Source organism: Anolis sagrei, chromosome 6, assembly GCF_037176765.1.
Source record: "Anolis sagrei isolate rAnoSag1 chromosome 6, rAnoSag1.mat, whole genome shotgun sequence".
NCBI classification, from domain to species: Eukaryota; Metazoa; Chordata; class Lepidosauria; order Squamata; family Dactyloidae; genus Anolis; species Anolis sagrei.
The window spans coordinates 49053523-49073678 of NC_090026.1; the positions used below are offsets into that span (position 1 = coordinate 49053523).

Genomic DNA, 20156 nt, shown 5'->3' on the forward strand with positions numbered 1-20156 from the left:
CTTGGCTTTTGGAGTTCAGGGAGGAAGTCCGTGATGCTAGGGCACCAAGTCAATCAGAGAAGGCAGAAAGGTCCGCAAAGAATCTGCAAGTAGTGGAGAGTGGAGCAATGTCCTTTGGAGAACTACATTTCCCCGATCAGGGGCCAGGGTCCAGTGCACAAGCCAGAGAATTCACAGAGAGGAAACAGGAACCCAGTTATGTGTGCTGGGTCAGGAAGCAGCAGAATCCATTGTCCAGCCCTTGGCGAACTACAAAATACTTGGGGGGGGGGGGGATGCTCTGCATCAAATACAGACTGGACCACAGCACCGCATGGCGGGGAACAGCTAGTAACAGCAATAAAAAGCTGTCCCTCCTAATTTGGATTGGATGGCCTCAAGTATTTTCTGTCGTTCGTGGGGTCTCAGTGACTACAACTCCCAAATGTCAGGGTCTATTTTCCCCAAACTCCATCTGTGTTCATATTTGGGCATATTGAGTGCTTGTGCCATGTTTGGTCCAGATCCATCATTGTTTGAGTCCACAGTGCTCTCTGGATGTAGGTGAACTACAACTCCCAAACTCAAGGTCAATGCCCACCAAACCCTTGTAGTATTTTCTGTTGGTCATGGGAGTTCTGTGCCCCAAGATTGGTTCAATGCCATAATTGGTGTTCAGAATTCTCTTTGATTGTAGGTGAACTATAAATCCCAGCAACTACAACTCCCAAATGACATTTGTTATTTATATAGAAGATGGATACATTGCACTGGAATCCTTAGAAAGGAAAGCTTAAATGATACCAGTCTAAAGTGGACACATGCTTTCAGTCTGAAGGAATAAGCAGGGATCTAGACACACCCATCACAGGAATCCCTCTAAGTATGGACATACAGGCCTCCAGTGACGCACTCCATGCGCGACAATAACTCCTTTCATTAAGACCTGGAGGCGGAGCTCTAGAGCGCTGCGTCATCGTTCTGCGCCAGTCAGAAGCAAAGAAGGAAGGAGAAGAGAGAGGAAGGCTGACCTGCGGCTGGAGGAGGCTCCGCGGCCAAGATGGGGGGAGGCGATCTGGTGAGGAAAAACTGGTTTTCTTGACTGATGGCCCTTCCACACAGCCATATAACCCAGAATATCAAAGCAGATAATCCACAATATTTGCCTTGAGCTGGGTTATCTGAGTCTACACTGCCATATAACCCAGTTCAAAGCAGATAATGTGGGATTTTATTCAGCTGTGTGGAAGGGGACTGAGATTATCTGCTTTGAACTGGATTATATGGCAGTGTAGGCTCAGATAATCAAATTCAAAGCACATAATGTGGGGTTTTATTCAGCTGTGTGGAAGGGGACTGAGGCCCCATCTGCACTGCCATATAAAACCCAGATTATCTGCTTTGAACTGGATTATATGGTAGTGTAGGCTCATATAATCAAATCTGCTTTGATAATTCGGATTATATGACAGTGTAGAAGGGGCCTGAGTTGTTAAGAGTCATTGTGAGAAGGGCAGCAGCTTCTTTTCCATTGGAGGAAGGATAAATTACACTATGTTACAAAATTTGAAAAGAAAAAAATCTGTTCCTGGTTTGAAAGTGTTATTTCCTTTTTAATTGTGTGGTGCTGACTTTGAAAGTAGTGGTTATACTCCATAAACTTTGTTTTTGTGGCTGCCACAAACTTATGTTGAATTTATTGAGACTCTGTGAGATGTTCATGGAAAAACTATAGCCAAATGTGCAACAGGATGTCCTACAAAAACAAAGTTTGTGCAGTTTAATAAACTTTTCCCATGTGTTTATGGGAAACACATGAGAAAAGTGTATTAAACTCCATGCAGTCATGCTGGCCGCATGACCTTGGAGGTGTCTATGGACAATGCCGGTTCTTTGGCTTAGAAATGGAGATGAGCACCAACCCCAGGGTTGGACATGACTGGCCTTAATGTCAGGGGAAAACCTTTACCTATGTGTTTATGATATAGCCATTTAGGAAATGACATTTATAACCTAGGAACAAAAATCATGTTACATAGTGTTATGATGCAGCTATGGGACATTGACAGGTATGCATTTTCTTTGTGACACATTCTTTCTTTCCTTCTTTCCTTGCCTTCCTTCATACGCCTGCCCTCCCTTCCTTTCTTTCTTTTTCTTCCTTTCCTCTTCTTTCATTCCTTCCTTTATCCGTTTTTCATTTCCTTTCTCTTTCTTTTCTCATTCTTTTCTCCCCTCATACCTTTTCCCTTCATTTCCTACCCTCCCTGTTTTCTTCCCTCCCTTTCTATTGTACACATTTCACCTAGCAGCCGACAATCATTTCACTACCTTTCTTTCCCAGTCACATGACAGAGGGCCACTTCACCTAGCCATTGGATCAAGGATAAATTATGATCGGGCTGGAAGGTGTTGCCCGGTATGCAGATAAAATTGTGAAGCAGTGATTCCTCTCTACATGCATCTGATATGGACTGTTACATTATACCAGGAGTTCTCAAACTTTTTAAACAGAGGGCCAGGTCACAATCTCTCAAACTGTTGGAGGGCCAGATTATAATCTGGAAAAAAATATGAATGAATTCCTATGCACGCTGCACATATCTTATTTGTAGTGCAAAAAATCCCATTTAAAAACAATACAATAATTAAAATGAAGAACAATTTTAACAAGTATAAACTTATTAGTATTTCAATGGGAAGTGTGGGCCTACTTTTGGCTGATGAGATAGGATTATTGTTGTTGTGTGCTTTCAAGTCATTTCAGAATTAGGTTGACCCTGAGCGAGGGCCGGGTAAATGACCTTGGAGGGCGGTATCCAGCCTTAGTTTGAGGACCCCTGGATTATACACTTGCACTGTCTTTCCATAAGTTTTGTTTTCCCCTTTGGGTGTGTTTCCTGTTCTTTAAGGATTATGTTGGAGAATGTTTATTCAATTGCTTTTTCCCCCTTCTCAATAGAACTTGAAGAAAAGCTGGCATCCACAAACCTTGCGTAATGTGGAAAAGGTTTGGAAGGCAGAACAGAAACATGAAGCTGAACGCAAGAAAATCGAGGAGCTCCAACGGGAGCTGCATGAGGAACGAGCACGAGAAGAAATGCAACGCTATGCAGAGGATGTGGGCGCTGTCAAGTATGTTAGAGGGGATTTTATGGGTGGGTGTTTTTGTTTAGACCTTTAATGGAGTTAATTCTTCTCTAAAGCTTCACCATGAGAATAGAAGCAGGACATGGACAGGGTTCTCAAGAAAGAATCGACATGGTCAGAAAAATCATATTGCATACACTTTCCAGTATTCTATTATGTCAAGATATAAGTGCAGGAATGCAGTACTGTACTTCAAATATTTTATTTAAACTTTATTTTTAACTTGCTAGTTTTCTTTTTCTGCCGCTTTTGCTGAGTGGCAGAAACAGCCAGGGGGTGAGAACTCAGAACTCCTGCCTGGGGCCAGTCTTTCCAAACATACTGGGCATGGCCCCCACAGCTGTGCCATCTCACCTGACACCAGCAGCAGATAAAACAGCCAACACTAGTCCCAGAGCCTGCTTTGCAATTCAGCTGTGTTAAGCCAATCAATAAGATCTTGGCACTATAGGACTTTTACCAACATAGATAGAGACACCTCACCATCATGAGAAAAAACACCCCCCATCTGCCTCACAAAGGACCTCATACCACCATTTATACCCCCCACCCCATGAAGAGCTGGCTTGCATTCCTGTGCTTAAACAGTATTCAGAGGACTCCTTAATTTGTGAGGATCTGGGAATCTCTGGGAGGGCATAAAGACTGGGGGTGGATATTATGGGGAGATGTGTGTGGAAGGATAGTGGTAACTAGACCCTTATGGGCCTATTTTAATTTGTGGAATTGTGCAATATATTAATTTTCTTCGGCCAGCACCTTAATCACTCTGACTTGGACACCACCTCAGCCATGCTGACTTGCAAATGCCTTTTTTACTTTTAATGTTTTGAGTGTTTGCTATCATTAGATCTAGTAGTAAACATGTTCTAAATGTTTGATTTATATATTTAAATATCTAAGTTTGTTATTTTTGAGTTGTTTTATAAGTACACCTGATGTTGTTTATTTTATTGTTTATGATTTGATTTGTTTGTTATGTTATGCCGGCATTGAATGCCAAATTTTAGTGTAAATGCCTTTTTTTATGCATTAGTTTGAACATTTTATTTCACATCATTTTCACCCTGAATGAATTAGGAAAAAAGATGAGAAGCTAGAATGGATGTACCAAGGACCGGGAGGCATGGTGAACAGAGAGGAATACCTTATGGGTCGCCCAGTTGACAAGTATGTCTTTGATGCAATGGAAGACAAGGAGGCAGGCTGTTCCTCTGAGACCGGCCTTCTTCCAGGCTCCATCTTTGCCCCTACGGGTGCCAACTCTGCCTTGGATATGGCCAGCAAAATCCGAGAAGACCCACTTTTCATGATAAGGTAAGTAATGAATAATCTTACATGAAAACTGACTAGTGTTCACAATGCACTATACCGTAGGTTACAAAGGAGTTGTAAGCATGTATTGTCGAAGGCTTTCATGGCAGGAATCACTGAATTGTTATAGTTTTTTTCGGGCTTTATGGCCATGTTCTAGAGGCATTTTCTCCTGACGTTTCGCCTGCATCTATGGCAAGCATCTTTAGAGGTAGTGAGGTCTATTGGAACTAGGAAAATGAGTTTATATATCTGAGGAATGACCATTTCCTTAGTTCCAATAGACCTCACTATCTCTGAGGATGCTTGCCATAGATGAATGCGAAATGTCAGGAGAAAATGCCTCTAGAACATGGCCATATAGCCCAAAAAAACCTACAACAACGCAGTTGTAAGCATCTTTAGTATGAACACTCAGAAAACCTTATTTTTTTCTCATGCTTCTCCCCAATGCTTCATCCTAAAATATTGAACTGCATCCAGGAATATAGCAGATTTGCTGTTCCTGTTGTTAAATTCCACTTTATAATGTCTTTATATGTTGTTCCTTCCCTGGTTTTCATGTGCATGCAAATTTAATATCAGCGTTATTGCTCTTTTTTTTTAGGAAGAGGGAGGAGGAAAAGAAACGGGAAGTTCTGAACAATCCAGTAAAAATGAAGAAGATCAAAGAATTGGTGAGTTAATGCTAAATATTTTTGAGAAAAGGTCAAAATACATAAGAAAAGTGAATTCTAGGACTTCTACTCTTTCTATGCTGTCTTCCAGTTAAAAGGAAATTCCATTGTGCTGATGAATAATAATAATAATAATAATAATAATTTTAACCTGCCCTCTCTCCCCAAAGAGACTCAGGGCAGCTTCCAAGAGGAGAGGGGGAAAAAAAGATAAAGCTACCAATATTCTGATGCTGTCTTAAATGTTATGGTGCAGACACACTTGAAATTCTGCGTACGTTGGTCATTGATGCATCCCAGAGAGCTGAATAAGATGTAGAAAATGGCAGCTGAAATATGGGAGCGTTTCTCCTGTAAGGAAAGGTTGTGTTTTGGGTTAGAAAAATAGTAATGGGTCATGAATAGTATGGAAAAATAATCATAGTGTGAATTACATGGATAGGAAGAAGGATCCCCTCTTCTTTCAGTACACTAGAAGGCTGAGAGGAGATATGATAGCCATGTATAAATATGTGAGAGGAAGCCACAGGGAGGAGGGAGCAAGCTTGTTTTCTGCTTCCTTGGAGACTAGGACGCGGAACAATGGCTTCAAACTACAAGAAAGGAGATTCCATCTGAACATGAGGAAGAACTTCCTGACTGTGAGAGTTGTTCAGCAGTGGAACTCTCTGTCCCGGAGTGTGGTGGAGGCTCCTTCTTTGGAAGCTTTTAAACAGAGGCTGGATGGCCCATGAGGTCTCTTCCAACTCTTTGATTCTATGATTCTATGACTAGAGTCCAGGGTCATCTGATGAAGCTGAATGGTGGGGGATATGGGTGGAAAAACCAGAAGTGCTTATTGATATAATACAAGTGGATTTTAGTAGCAAAACAAATAGTGATAGCCACTAAGTTCATTTTTAAAAGGGTAATGTTCGTGCTAGTAAAGGCTAGTTGGTGATGTACAGGCAGTCTCTGTTTTACAAATATCCATGTTACCAACGACTCATAGCTAAGAATGGGAATAAGACACCAGGAAGTGAGAGAAATCCGAAAGTATCTCCTGCCATGAACCATCATGAAGTTTAAGATCTTCAGGAGACGCCCTGCTCTCAATCCCACCACTATCGCAAACACAGTTGATGGGGACGAGAGACAGGGCTTTCTCAGCAGTGGCCCCCCGACTATGGAACACCCTCCCTAGAGATATCAGATTGGCCACCTCCCTCTTTTAGAAGGAAAATCAAGACCTGGTTATGGGACCAAGTGTTTGATCAGTGAGCAGCAAGTGGAAGAAGATCACACAACTTATGGCAATGAATTGACCCAGACTGGTTTTTTGGATTTCGATTTTAATCAATGTGTCTTAATTAATTGTTTTAATTGTTGTTTTCATTTTTAATATTTTGATTGTACTGTGGTTGTTTTGATGATGCTAGCATCGTATGATGCTTTTGTTAGGCCGCCCTGAGTCCCCCTTCGGGGGGAGAAGGGAGGGGTATAAATATAGGAAATAAATAAATCTATGTTTAGGAAGGGAAATTCACTCCTGAAAGAGTTATCACAGGGAAAAGGTGTCTCAACCGAAGCTTTAACACCAATCCTTGCTTCCACAACAAGCCAAATGTTTCAAAATCCAATCACAGGGACAGAAAATTAGGGGAATTCTGAACAGGGACACAGATAGTAAAACAAACTCCCTTCCCATGCTACCCAAAGCTTGTGTGTGTATTTGTGTGTGAGAGGGAAACACTGGAGTTACACTTTTAAAAGTTCCTGTTCCAACTTACATACAAATTCAATGTAGGAAAAATCCTATAGAATTTATTTACTTACTTACTTTATTTGTATACCGCTCTTCTCAGCCCTTAGGCGACTCAGAGCGGTTTACAACAATTTAGGTATACACAATACAAAATCATTAAGCATTTAAAAGCAATAGCATCACAAATCATTAAACATCAATATTAATACATCACTACATCAATATAACAAATCCATCAGGTCTCATCAATGAAATCAGAATCCAAACTTGTTATCCGATATTCCGTGTTCCGATAGCCAGTGAATCAATCACACTGCTTAGTTGAATGCCTGTTCAAACAGCCAGATCTTTACTTTCCTCCGGAATGCCAGCAAGGAGGGGGTCGATCTAATATCTGCAGGAAGGGCGTTCCACAGCCGAGGGGCCACCACTGAGAAGGCCCTGTCTCTCGTCCCCGCCAGGCGTGCTTGTGAAGCCGTCAGGATCGAGAGCAGGGCCTCCCCAGACGATCTTAATGTCCTAACTGGTTCATAGGAGGAGATGTTCGGACAGGTAGGTCGGGCCAGAATCGTTTAGGGCTTTAAAGGCTAAAGCTAGCACTTTGAATTGTGCCCGGTAGCAAATTGGCAGCCAGTGGAGCTGGTGCAGCAGTGGAGTGGTGTGCTCCCTGAGTGCCGCTCCTGTTAGCATCCTGGCTGCCGATCGTTGGACCATGTGAAGCTTCCGAGAGGCAACCCCACATAGAGAGCGTTGCAGTAGTCTAAACAGGATGTGACTAGAGCATGGACTACCGTGGCCAAGTCAGGCTTCCCAAGGTACGGGCGCAGCTGGCACACTAGTTTTAACTGTGCGAATGCTCCCCTGGTCACCGCTGAAACCTGGGGTTCCAGGCTCAGCGATGAGTCCAGGATCACTCCCAAGCTGCGAACCTGCGTCTTCAGGGGGAGAACTTACCTTGTTTGTAACTTCGGGACTCCCTTTATTTCCTTCAGCATTGTAAGACATATGCCTCTGAATATCAATTTCCTGATAATAAAAGTAAGAAGATGCTGTTGTCCTTATCTCTTGCTTATGGGCTTTCCAAAGGGTTGTGGTGGGCCACTATGGGAGCAGACTACTAAGTAACCGTTCTAGACAGTTTTAAACAGTGTATTTTAATATTGAGACAAATGTTTTTAATGTTTATGTATGCATATAATGAATTCTTGTCCCGCCATTGAATTTTTGCCGTGCATATGCTGTGCTCCACCCTGAGTCCCCTTTGAGATGAGAATGGCGGAATATAAATGTTTTAAATAAATAAGATAGGCCTGTGGTCTGATCCAACCAATTGTTAAATTCTTGGAATAAATAGATTATAAAATCACTTAGAACCACCATGAATAGTATGGAAATATTCTCACTCCCCTCTGGGTACATCTACGCTGTTGAATTAATGCACCACTTTAACTACCATGGCCCAATGCTATGGAATTGGCACTTTTTTGTACAAAAAAAGGCTAAAGATTTTGTAAAACTACAACCCACTTGCCTTACAGCATTGGACCATGGCAGTTAAAGCAGTTGCAAACAACACTAATTCTACAATGTAGATGCACCCTTAACTTATCTTTTGCCTTCTTCGTATGTTCTAGCTGCAAAGCAGTTTGGATAAGAAGAAAAAGAAGAAGAAAAAGGAGAAGAAAAAGAAACACAAGAAGCATCGGCACCACAGTCCTAGTAGCAGCGATGATGAGCAGAACAAAATTAGGTATATACACCTCCCATGTATGGACAGCACTACTTTTACTTCACCCTCTTATTTTTCAATGTACTTTTCAGTCTTTGTAGTGTTGCTTTTTTTTAGAGCTGTATGAAAGAGGGAATGAATTTCCTAAAGCTGCAGAGTTAATATTAAAATTAAATTTTAAGTCAAACTCTCTCCATGAAATAATAGTGGCTCTATGACTATGAATAGCTGCTAATGAGGGGTCTGCCTGTCTTGTTGTCTACACTGCTCACTGATTACCTTGATAAAACTGCTGTGACGTAGCCGAAAAGAACATTTGTACATCTCCATCCTATCTCTAGAGACTTACCAGGAGCCCTAAACAAAGGGATTTCTGAACATCTGATCAGCTTCTCCTGTTTTCCTCATTTTCTGTCAGTTAGCCTGGGAACTGGACAAGAGTTGTCATTTTTAGGATCAAAGCTGCGCCCGTACCTTGGGAAGTCAGACTTGGCCACGGTGGTCCACGCTCTTGTTACATCTAGAATAGACTACTGCAACGCACTCTACGTGGGGTTGCCTTTGAAGACTGCTCGGAAGCTTCAAATAGTCCAGCGAGAGGCAGCCAGGTTAATAACTGGGGCGGCATACAGGGAACACACAACTCACATGTTACGCCAGCTCCACTGGCTGCCTGTTTGCTACCGGGCACAATTCAAAGTGCTGGCTTTGGTCTATAAAGCCCTAAACGGCCCCGGCCCAAATTACCTGTCCGAACGCATCTCCCCCTATGAACCATTGTGGAGATTAAGATCCTCCAGGGAGGCCTTGCTTTCTGTCCCACCATTGTCACAGGCACGAGTGGTGGGGACGAGAGACAGGGCCTTCTCGGTGATTGCTCCCCGGCTATGGAACTCCCTTCCTGGTGAGATCAGGTCGGCCCCCTCCCTCCTGTCCTTCAGAAGGATGGTAAAAACTTGGCTGTGGGACCAGGCTTTTGGGACAGGGCAATAAAGCAGCAATAGGAAAGATTACCAGGCCAATTAGATTTGATGCAGTCAAATCTGTTTTAATATTTTGATAAATGTTTTTTAATGTTTATGTATTGTATGTAAATTTGTGGCCCGGCATTGAATATTTGCAGTGTATATGCTGTGCTCCGCCCTGAGTCCCCTTTGGGGTGAGAAGGGTGGAATATAAATGTTTTAAATAAAGAAATAAATAAATAAAGAGGGGTTAGAATTGAGGTCTCTTACAGTTATTGGATAATCTGGGTCTCTCTAAGCCAGTCTGGCAAAAGAATAGCAATTTAATTTTATTGAATTGTGCTTTAGGTCACGAGAGAGAATGGACAACTCTTCAGAACCGTTTCACTCCAAGATGCCAGAGTATGGCTTGCAGGTATGCATAGCTCTCCTTACATTGTCTATAAGGTGTTTATTTTATTTTTTGCAGACAAGCATTTGATTGTTTGCTCTGCGACCACAGGAGTTTTGCCTTGCTCTAGCATTTACAACAGTAGCATTTCTCTCATTCTAGATTCGAGGTAATGGTCATGACAAGGTGCTTTCGCATAAGCTGAAAGAGAGGTCTATGTCTAAGAGCCAATGCCTATCACCAGAGAGGCACTCTAGCAAGAAAGGCCCATATGAGGTGGAGCAGAGCAGTCGCAGGAGGTCAAGATCACCTAGAGACAATAAACAGTAAGCAGGGATGGGGCATCTACTGTGTTTTTCTGTCATTGAGTATCTTTTTTGTGCTGTGGAGTCCAAGCTGTGTATGTATAACTTAGTTTAGGTACCTGGCAATGCCTGAGTTAGGTTTTTTCTTGTGCTGTTTATTCGAAATAGTCATTGTGTTGCTAATGGCTTTTATGGCCAAAATCATATGTGTATGTATAACTTAGCTTTGGTACCTGACAATGCCTGAGTTAGGTTTTTTCTCGTGCAGGAAAGTGGAGTGAACCCAATAGCTTCTTTTGTGGTTGAAATAAAATTATTCTTGAATTGCAGGCACAACAGCAGGGACCAGAAGACAAAAGCAGCGGGGAGGAGTATTTCTCCTAAAAGAGAAAGCCACAGAAGACAACAGACCTCAAGGTACGCTGAGAGATTACAGTAACGTTATAATTATAAAAATTATAATATGTAATATAAATATTATGTCTTATGGAATATTTATGGAATCACTATTGATCTTGTGTATATTGTAAGCCTGAGGGCAAATTAGCATTGGGTAAGCTGTTCTGAGTGCCTTTGTGGCTGTGAAGTGGGATAAAACATCTCTAAAATAAAAAAAATGACAGTAATAGTGAATATTCGTTTCACAACCAGGGATATTGTGTCATAGGAGAATAGCTTTATAAAGATATACATCCTTGTGCAAGAAGCATGAAACTGAATGGTAAAACAAATCAAAGACATTGAGTCCTAGATATGATTCATACTTTTTAAAGCCACCTTCCTAAATATTAGGACTAAAAATGTGCTGTTTTTTGGAATCAGCAGCATATAATGGGAGTGAAGAACCCCACCATGTAGGGATTACCACATGGAGGCCTCAAAGCAGCATTATTCTTCCATGCGGACCACTCCAAAAGTGAATACCCAGTGTTCAGAGGAAATGCCCAATGTTACCTGATTACTTCACTTCTCTTCACTTTATTTCTTAATTAGTCGCTCTCCACCAAGGTGCTCCGAGTGACTTACAATCCAAAATAGCATTTACACAATATAAAAACATTCAACATAAAAACATTCAACAGTGACTATTTGGCAAATTAGATCTGATTACTTAAATCCACAACCAAACAGCCAAGTCTTGAGTGCCTTTACAAAAGGTCACAACTCTGACATTGCTCTAATGTATGGAGACAATGAGTTCCACAGAATTGGAGCATAGATCGAAAAAGCTCTATGCCTTGTAGCTTCCAGGTGTACCTCCCTAGGGCCCGGTATGTATAGGAGATTTTCCTGGGTGGGTCGAGGTGACCACGGATGGAGAAAAAGAATGAGGCGGTCCCTAAGATACAAAGGTCCTTGGCCATTTTGAGCTTTAAATGTCAGGATCAGTATCTTGTAAGAGATCCGATGTTCTATTGGTAGCCAATGCAGTTGTTGCAGAATCGGTGTAATATGGGATCTTATAGATGATCCCGCTAGCAGCCTTGCCGCTGCATTTTGGACCATTCGAATCTTCTGGGTTGTTGACTTCGGAAGGCCGGCATATAAGGCGTTGCAATAGTCCAACCTCGTGGTGACTGTTACGTAGAATACTGTTGCCAATGCTTCTACCAAAATGTAGGATGCCAATTTCCTTGCCTGGCGAAGATGAAAAAAGGCCTGCTTACTTATGGCAGTGATCTGGGCCTCCATCATCAGCGATGAGTCCAACATAACCCCAAGGTTTTTAACAGTGGCAGATGGAACCAGAGCTTCCCCATCGAAATCAGGCAGAGACTGGATTAATTCTGGTGGCTGGCTGGGCCAGAGTATCTCAGTTTTTGCAGGATTGACTTTTAGTCTGCTCACTCGCAGCCAACTCATCACTGCTTCCAAACACAGCCTAAAGATCTCAGGAATCGCGGTTGTCCCAGGTTCAAGACGCAAGAGTAGCTGGGTATCATCTGCATGCTGGTAGCACTCTATGCCAAAGCTCCACAACAGTCCAGCAAGTGGTCGGACTTAGATGTTAAATAACAGGGGTGAGAGGATAGCACCCTGGGGAACTCCACAGCAATGGCAGGAGCTCTCAGAGCTTTGGCCTGACCACTCCACCCTCTGTCTCCGGTCCCGGAGGAACGAATTGAACCATTTCAGGGCTAAACCTCGTACATCAGACATAGCCAATCGATGAATCAGCAAGTCATGGTCCACGGTGTCGAATGCAGCTGTGAGGTCTAAGAGTACCAATAGTGCTGATCCGCCTCGGTCTAACTGACGACGAATTTCATCAGTAATAGCTACCAAGACAGTCTCTGTCCCATGACCTGAACTAAAGCCTGATTGAAATGGGTGCAAACCCGCAGTCTCATCCTGATTTATCTCTCTTAAATTGTTTAAGTGGAAACCAAAATCACTAAACATATCAGTAACTCAATGTCTTCTACTTGCAGTGTTTTCTGTTGTGTGTGTACATGTTTTCAAGTTGCCTGTCAACTTGTGGTGACTCCTAGGATTTCATAGTGTTTTCTTAGGCAAGAGATATTCAGAGATGGTTTTGCCAGTTCCTTCCTCCAAAATATAGCTTACAGCATCTGGTGCTTGTTGGCAGTCTTCCATCCAAGTACTAGGAATGACCCTGCTTAGCTTCCAAGCTCAGACAGGATGTTCTAAAGCTTGGAACACTGCATAAAATCACAAAAACTTGTAAGAATGGCTCTTGGTGCTTCAGATAGCTTCCAGAATAAATCCTTGCTCAACTTAATGATGCTTCACTTGTTGCTGCCTTAGCATAAGTATTGTATACAGTCGAGTATAAGCTGAGTTTTTCAGCCCTTTTTTAGGCTGATAAAGCCCCCTTGGCTTATAATCAAGTCAAGGTTATTTATTATTTTACTCTGTTATAATTATTATTATTTTATTGCATTTATTATTTTACTCTATTATTATTACATTTATTTATTTATTTACTATACTTGTATACCACCTTTCTCAGCCTATTGGCGACTTAAGGCGGTTTACAACAAGTCAGTACACATAATATCAAAATACAAATCAAACATTAAAAACAATATAAAAAACACAACAGAAACAATAAAACCAACATCATTAGCGCCTCCTAGTTAAAAACATTGTCCAATTCCATCGTCAAATGATTCCAATTCCTGTGTCAGTTTCTCTGCATTTGTAAACACTTGCTCAAACAACCATGTCTTAACTTTTCTTTGAAATGTTAAGAGTAAGGAAGCCAATCTAATCTCCTTAGGGAGGGTGTTCCATAGCCGAGGGGCCACCACTGAGAAGGCCATTTCTCTTGTCCCTTGTGATGAAGGCGGGATTGAGAGCAGGGACTCCCCGGACGATCTTGAAGTCCTAGATGGTTCATAAGGGGAACCATCTAGGTTCATTATTTACATTATTTTACTCTATTATTATTTTTATTGCATTTATTATTTTGCTCTCTTTATTATTATATTTATTATTTTACTCCTATTATTACTACATTTGTTATTTTTCTCTATTATTACATTTATTATTTTACTCTATTAGTGTTATTATTACATTTCCATTATTTTACTCTATTTTTATTATTTTTATTACATTTATTATTATTGGAAGGATGCGTAAGCACATTTACATTGAAGAAGGTTAGAATAATGGTTTAATCGGAATTGGACAGTCTTATCTTACATTACAGTTTTATGTAACTGTTCAAAAACATTTAATCTACTGATGCCTCAATTAATGTAATTTTGGTATCTATTTTTATTTTGAAATTTACCAGTAGCATTTCCCACCTTTGGCTTATACTTGAGTCAATATGTTTTCCCTGTATTTTCGTGGTAAAATTAGGTGCCTCGGCTTATATTCTGGTCGGCTTATACTTGAGCATAAATGCTAATCTTTAATTCCCTGCTCATTATAACACAGTGGTAATGGTGGTCCCTGTCACCATTTACAATAGCTGGGAGCTTGGCTTATGGCTGAAAGGGGATGCTATGTGAACCTCAACACAATAGTCTATTGTGCTTCCAGCTTTGATCTGAAATCTTGGGTGGCTAAACTTATGCTTGCTTGCTTAAAGCAGAAAACTCTCAGCAGAAGAACTGGAGAAGAAGCGGCAAGAAATGATAGAGAATGCCAAGTGGCGAGAAGAGGAAAGGGCGAACAATGTGAACAGACATAGAAAAGAAGAGGAACGAGAGCGAGCCCTGGAGAAACTTGGCCGTAGTGATGGAAAGTTCATACAGTAAGTGTCTTGCTTCTTCCAAGAGTGAACTCCAAAGGCAATCACCCCCAAACCCCACCTGTATGCAGAGTTGGCCATCTTGGTTCTGTGTGCCAAGATTGGTCCAGATCTGTTGTTGGTTGGGTTCAGTGCTCTCTAGATAAGGGAGAACTACAATTTCCCAAATCAAGGTCAGTTCCCCTCTGCAGTATGTTCAGTTGGTCACGGGGATTCTCTTCCAGGTTTGGTCCCAGTCCACCATTGGTGGGGTTAGGAGTGGTCTTTGATTGCAGCTGAACTATAAATCCCATTACTTACAACTAACAAATGTCAAGACCAATTCCACCCCAGATCCACCAGTATTAAAATTTGGGCATATTGGGTATACGTGCCAAATTTGACCCAGATCCATTATTTGCGTTTACAGTGCTCTCTGGATGTAGGAGAACTATAGTTCCTATAAATCAAGGTGAATTTCTACCAAAGTTATCCTGCATTTTTTGTTGATCATGGGGGTTCTGTGTGCTAAGTGAGGTCCAGGGCAATTGTTGGTGAGGTCCAGAGTACTCTTTGGTTGCAGGTGAACTATACATCCCAGTACCTACAACTCCAAAATGTCCAGGCCAATTCCACCCCCAAACTCACCAGTATTTAAATGTGGGAATATCAGGTATGCATGTCAACTTTGGTCTAGATCCATCATTGTTTGGGTTCATAGTGCACTCTGGATGTAGGTGAATTACAACTACTATAAATCTCTCCAAAGACCTCCAGTGTTGTTTCTTTGTCATGGGGGTTTTGTGTGCCAAGTTAGTTCCAGGTCCATTGTTGGTGGGGTCCAGAGTGCTCTTTGATTGCAGGTGAATTATAAATCCCAGTACCTACAACAGCTATAAATCTACGTGAATTCCCCTCAAATCCCTCCAGTATGTTTTGTTGGTCATGGGGATTCTGTGTGCAAAATGTATTTGTTATATATTTTCTTATTTATTTATTTAGTATCAAAAGCATTGCATAAATTAGTATAAAACTGATAACAATAGGAGCACAGTCAGCTAAATATCTTTTTGACCAAAAACGGGCAACAGCAATGGCATTGTCTGTAGCCTCCAACAATTCTTCCTCTGTACATGAGGCAGGGCATAGTGGACAAGCATACAGATGCAGAGTTGTCTGTTCTACTCCACAGTCACACAAGGTGTGGGATTCTTTTAAGTAGTGCCGTTTTGTCAGGTTGTCTTTTGATCTGCTCACTCCTCTTCTGAGTCTGTTCAGGGACTTCCAGGTTGCCCATTCTTGGTTTGCCCCTGGAAGAAGACCCAAGTGGGGGGCCATCCAGTTGGGGTTTCCTGGTTTAGCAGCCCAGAGGGATACCCTTGCTGTTGCTTTAGTTCTCATAAAGCTTTTCCTTGATTTGAGTCTACTGGGAGAAGGCTGGTAGCCATGTAATGGGTGGCTTTCACAGTGTTCAACCTTATTTCTCTCACATTTAGCAGCAACTTCCCATCGCACATCGGGGGGGGGGGGGGGGGGGCAATGCCAGGAGAGCAGTGGTTCTCAACCTTGCTAATGCGGTGACCCTTTAATGCAGTTCCATATGTTGTGGTGACCCCCAACCATAATGTTTTAGTTGCTACTTGATACCTGTCATTTTAGTAATGTTATAAATCGTAATGTAAATATCCGATATGCAGGATATATTTTCATTCACTGGACTAAATTGAGCACAAATACCCAATATGCCCAAATGTGAATGCTAGTGGGGTTGGGTGGGGAGGATTGATTTTGTAATTTGGGAGTTGTAGTTGCTGGGATTTATAGTTTACCTATAATCAAAAAGCATTCTGAACTCCACCAGCGATGGATTTAAACCGAATTTGGCACAAAGAACTCCCATGACCAACAGAAAACACTGGAAGGGTTTTGTGGGCATTGACCTTGAATTTGGGAGTTGTAGTTCACCTATATCCAGAGGAGTACTGTGGATTCATGCAATGATGGATTTGGACCAAACTTGGCACGAATACTCAGTATGCCCAAATGTGAACACTGGTAGAGTCTGGGGAAAATAGACCTTGATATTTGGGAGTTGTAGTTGCTGGGATTTATAGTTCACCTACAATTAAAGAGCATTCTGAACTTGACCAACAATAGAATTGGGTCAAACTTCCCACACAGAATCCCAATGACCACCAGAAAATACTATGTTTTCTGATGATCTTTGGTGACCCCTTTGACACCCCCTCATGACCCCCTCAGGGGTCCCGACCCCCAGGTTGAGAAACACTGCAGTAGAGTTTATCAACAGGTGTAGGTTTAAGGCATCCTGTGATTATTCTGCATGTTTCATTCAATGCTATGTTCACCTGCTTTGCATGGGCAGACCTATGCCAAACAGGGCAGGCACACTCTAATTTAAAAACATGTAACAAAAAGGTGTGGTTTTCGGGGATCTGGAATGGATTACTAGCATTTCAGTGGGGAAATTTGATTTGACATAAGCATGGTTAAAGAACAAATGAAACTCGTAAGTCAAGATATCACTGTACTTTTAATGTCAAACATGTGACTTTCTTAGTCTTAACCCCATTTTCTCCTCTCTCCTTCTCCTCTAGCCATATGAAGCTGGAGAGCGCATCTACTTCCTCTCTTGAAGACAGAGTCAAAAGGAACATTCACTCCATTCAAAGGACTGCAGCTGCCCTGGAAAAGAACTTCATGCAGAGATGAGAACCTCTTTTTTCTTCACAAGACTCTTGAGAATTTGTATTTGAGGCGTGCTTTTTTAATCCCAAAGGGATGAGGGAAACAGAAAAACTGACCACCAGACTTTCACAGCCTTTGATCAGCTTTCTTTTCTCTGTGTGAGAGTTGTGAGAGCAGTGAGCGACAGTTCACTGTGATGCATTGCGACAAAGACAGTTCTAAAATACACCAACTTGGAGTTTTAAAATTCTCTAGATTCAGCTTTTTTTTTAGCTTGGTGTGCTCATTAGCCATTTTAGCAATAGTCCATGACTTTTATTTGATGCACCATAATTTCCCCATAGTGTGGAAGGGCAGATCCTTATTTAGGCAATCCCTCGTAGTCCGAGGATGATGGTCCTCCAAGTATAGTGACCTGGCAGTGGGTCCGTAGGTGACTGTGGAGCCCAGTTCTTGATCTGCATCTCCTCCCGCAGTGAGGGCATTGGTTTCCAGGTGGAAGGCGATCCTTGACGTGCCTTTCTCTTGGCACGTTTCTCTCTTTCGCCCTCCATTCGTGCCTCTTCAAATTCTACAGCACTGCTGGTCATAGCTGACCTCTAACTGGAGCTCTCAAGGGCCAGGGCTTCCCAGTTCTCAGTGTCTATGCCACAGTTGTTAAGGTTGGCTTTGAGCCTGTCTTTAAATCTCTTTTCCTGCCCACCAACATTCCGTTTTCCGTTCTTGAGTTCGGAATAGAGCAACTGCTTTGGGAGACGGTGGTTGAGCACCCAGACAACGTGGCCGGTCCAGCGGAGTTGATTGCAGAGGACCATTACTTCGATGCTGGTGGTCTTTGCTTCTTCCAGCACGCTGACATTTGTCCACTTGTCTTCCCAAGAGATTTGCAGGATTTTTCGGGGGTAGCACTGATGGAATCATTCCAGGAGTTGCATGTGACCTCTGTAGACTGTCTATGTCTCGCAGGCATATAGCAGGGTTGGGAGGACAATAGCTTTATAAACAAGCACCTTGGTATCCCTACAGATGTCCCAGTCTTCAAACACTCTCTGCTTCATTCCGAAAAAAGCTGCACTCGCAGAGTTCAGACAGAGTTGTATTTTGGTGTCAGTTGACTTTTGTGGAGAGGTGGCTGCCAAGGTAGCGGAAATTGTCAACATTTTTAATGTTACACCATTAAGTTGTATTTCTGGCATTGGAGAGGGATTGGCTGGTGACTGGTGGAAGAGCACTTTGGCTTTCTCGATGTTTAATGACAGGCCAAGCTTCTTGTAAGCTTCTGTGAAGGTGTTTAGAGGGGCTTGTAGGTCTTCTTCTGAATGCGCACAGACATCATTGTAATTTAAGATTTAGATATGGGGGTGTGAAATAACGCAGGTTGCTACGTCATATGTGCACATCCACAATGGGCATCAGTAGTAAGAAGGGCAAGAAAAGGAGAAAAAAATCCAACTCCCCCCCCCCCCCAAAAAAACTGACATTTGATTATTTGATATAACTCCCCATTTTGGAAGGGCTTAGCGCAGCTGGTGTTTGGACAGATCCAGACTTACAGTGGGATCCACTAGAAAATGCAAAAGCTCATTTTTTTTTGTCTTGTTGGCTTGTTTTTCTCTGCTCTTCAAGAACAGTGTTTCCTTCAGCCCAGTCACTACTTGCGACCTTTAAACAAGAGTTTTTGCCACATATCTAATGCTACAGAACCAGCAGCTCATTTTTTTTTTAGAAAAATGGGAAATGTATTTGTGTTTTATGAAGACTTTTGTGTCTAGTAGGCACAAAACAGATTTTTGAAATAGACACGCATACTTTAGGGAGAAAAAACAAAATGTAACTTTGGGTCCAATAGAACTTTAATACAGCGTACTTCTGTATATATTTTCTTTATTAATGTTGTAAGTATTGAACTTTGTCTATTTGTCTGGCATTTAATATAGTGCATTTTAAGCAGTCAATGTGTTGGTATCATTAACAAGGGGTTTATGTTATAGGCCAGAGCTTTTGTTGGCTGCAGTGTGTAGGTGTGTTGTGCAAAAGTGATGAAAAAGAAGAAAAAATCTTGGAAATCCATATTATCTTCCAAATCATATATTTTTTAAAACATAAAATGAAAGGTTTTCACAAGATATGTTGTGTCTCCATATGTTTTGTTATTTTTAAAAATTATTACTAGCCCTCCCCTGCAACACGTTGCTGTGGCCCAGTCAGGTGATCTGGGAACTATAAATCTAAGTAACCACAAATGTCAAGGTCTATTTCCCCCAGACTCCATCTGTGTTCATATTTTGGCATTTTGAGTATCAGTGCCAAGTTTGGTTCAGATCCATCATTGTTTGAGTCCACAGTGCTGTCTGGATGTAGGTGAACTACAACTCCCAAACTCAAGGTCAATGCCCACCAAACCCTTCTAGGGTTTTCTGCTTGTCATGGGAGTCCTTTGTGCCACGTTTGGTTCAATTCCATCATTGGTGGAGTTCAGAAAGCATTTTGATTGTAAGTAAACTATAAATCCCAGCAACTACAACTCGCAAATGCCAAAATAATTTTTTTTTAGTGATGGTCACTCCTTGGGTGAGTAGGTGTCTTGTGGCCAAATTTGGCGGCAATTCGTCCAGTGGTTTTTGAGTTATGTTAATCCCACAAACGAACATTACATTTTTATTTATATAGATTATTTTGTTGTGTCAGGAGCAATTTGAGAAACTGCAAGTCGCTTCTGGTGTGAGAAAATTGGCTGTCTGCATGGACATTGCCCAGGGGACGCCCGGATGTTTGATGTCTTACGTCTTACCATCCTTGTGGGAGGCTTCTCTCATGTCCCCGCATGAAGAGCTGGAGCTGACAGAGGGAGCTCATCCGTGCTCTCCCCAGATTCGAACCTGCAATCTGTCGGTCTTCAGTCCTGCCAGCACAGAGGTTTAACCCACTGCACCACCGGGGGCTCCTGTTATTACAATTACTATTATTACAATTGTTATTACAATTGATA

The 20156-nt window shown here is 41.9% G+C and overlaps 1 protein-coding gene across 1 annotated transcript; it reads left to right on the forward strand.

The window, feature by feature from the left end:
• The first annotated feature begins 940 nt into the window (after window positions 1–940).
• Window positions 941–19293, forward strand: CWC25 (CWC25 spliceosome associated protein homolog). The gene is made up of 10 exons (XM_060781241.2): window positions 941–1057; window positions 2942–3114; window positions 4210–4446; window positions 5051–5120; window positions 8499–8614; window positions 9907–9973; window positions 10112–10275; window positions 10585–10671; window positions 14321–14482; window positions 17077–19293. Exons 1-10 carry the CDS (start codon window positions 1040–1042, stop codon window positions 17189–17191), a joined length of 1209 nt encoding a protein of 402 aa, XP_060637224.2. The 5' UTR covers window positions 941–1039; the 3' UTR covers window positions 17192–19293.
• Window positions 19294–20156: the final 863 nt, after the last annotated feature.

What these genes read in the sequence shown, in the direction of transcription:
- CWC25 (XM_060781241.2), top strand. An exon ending in GACCCACTTTTCATGATAAG is followed by an intron (nt 4,447 to 5,050) that starts GTAAGTAATGAA and finishes CTTTTTTTTTAG; the next exon opens with GAAGAGGGAGGAGGAAAAGA. An exon ending in AGAAGACAACAGACCTCAAG is followed by an intron (nt 10,672 to 14,320) that starts GTACGCTGAGAG and finishes TGCTTAAAGCAG; the next exon opens with AAAACTCTCAGCAGAAGAAC.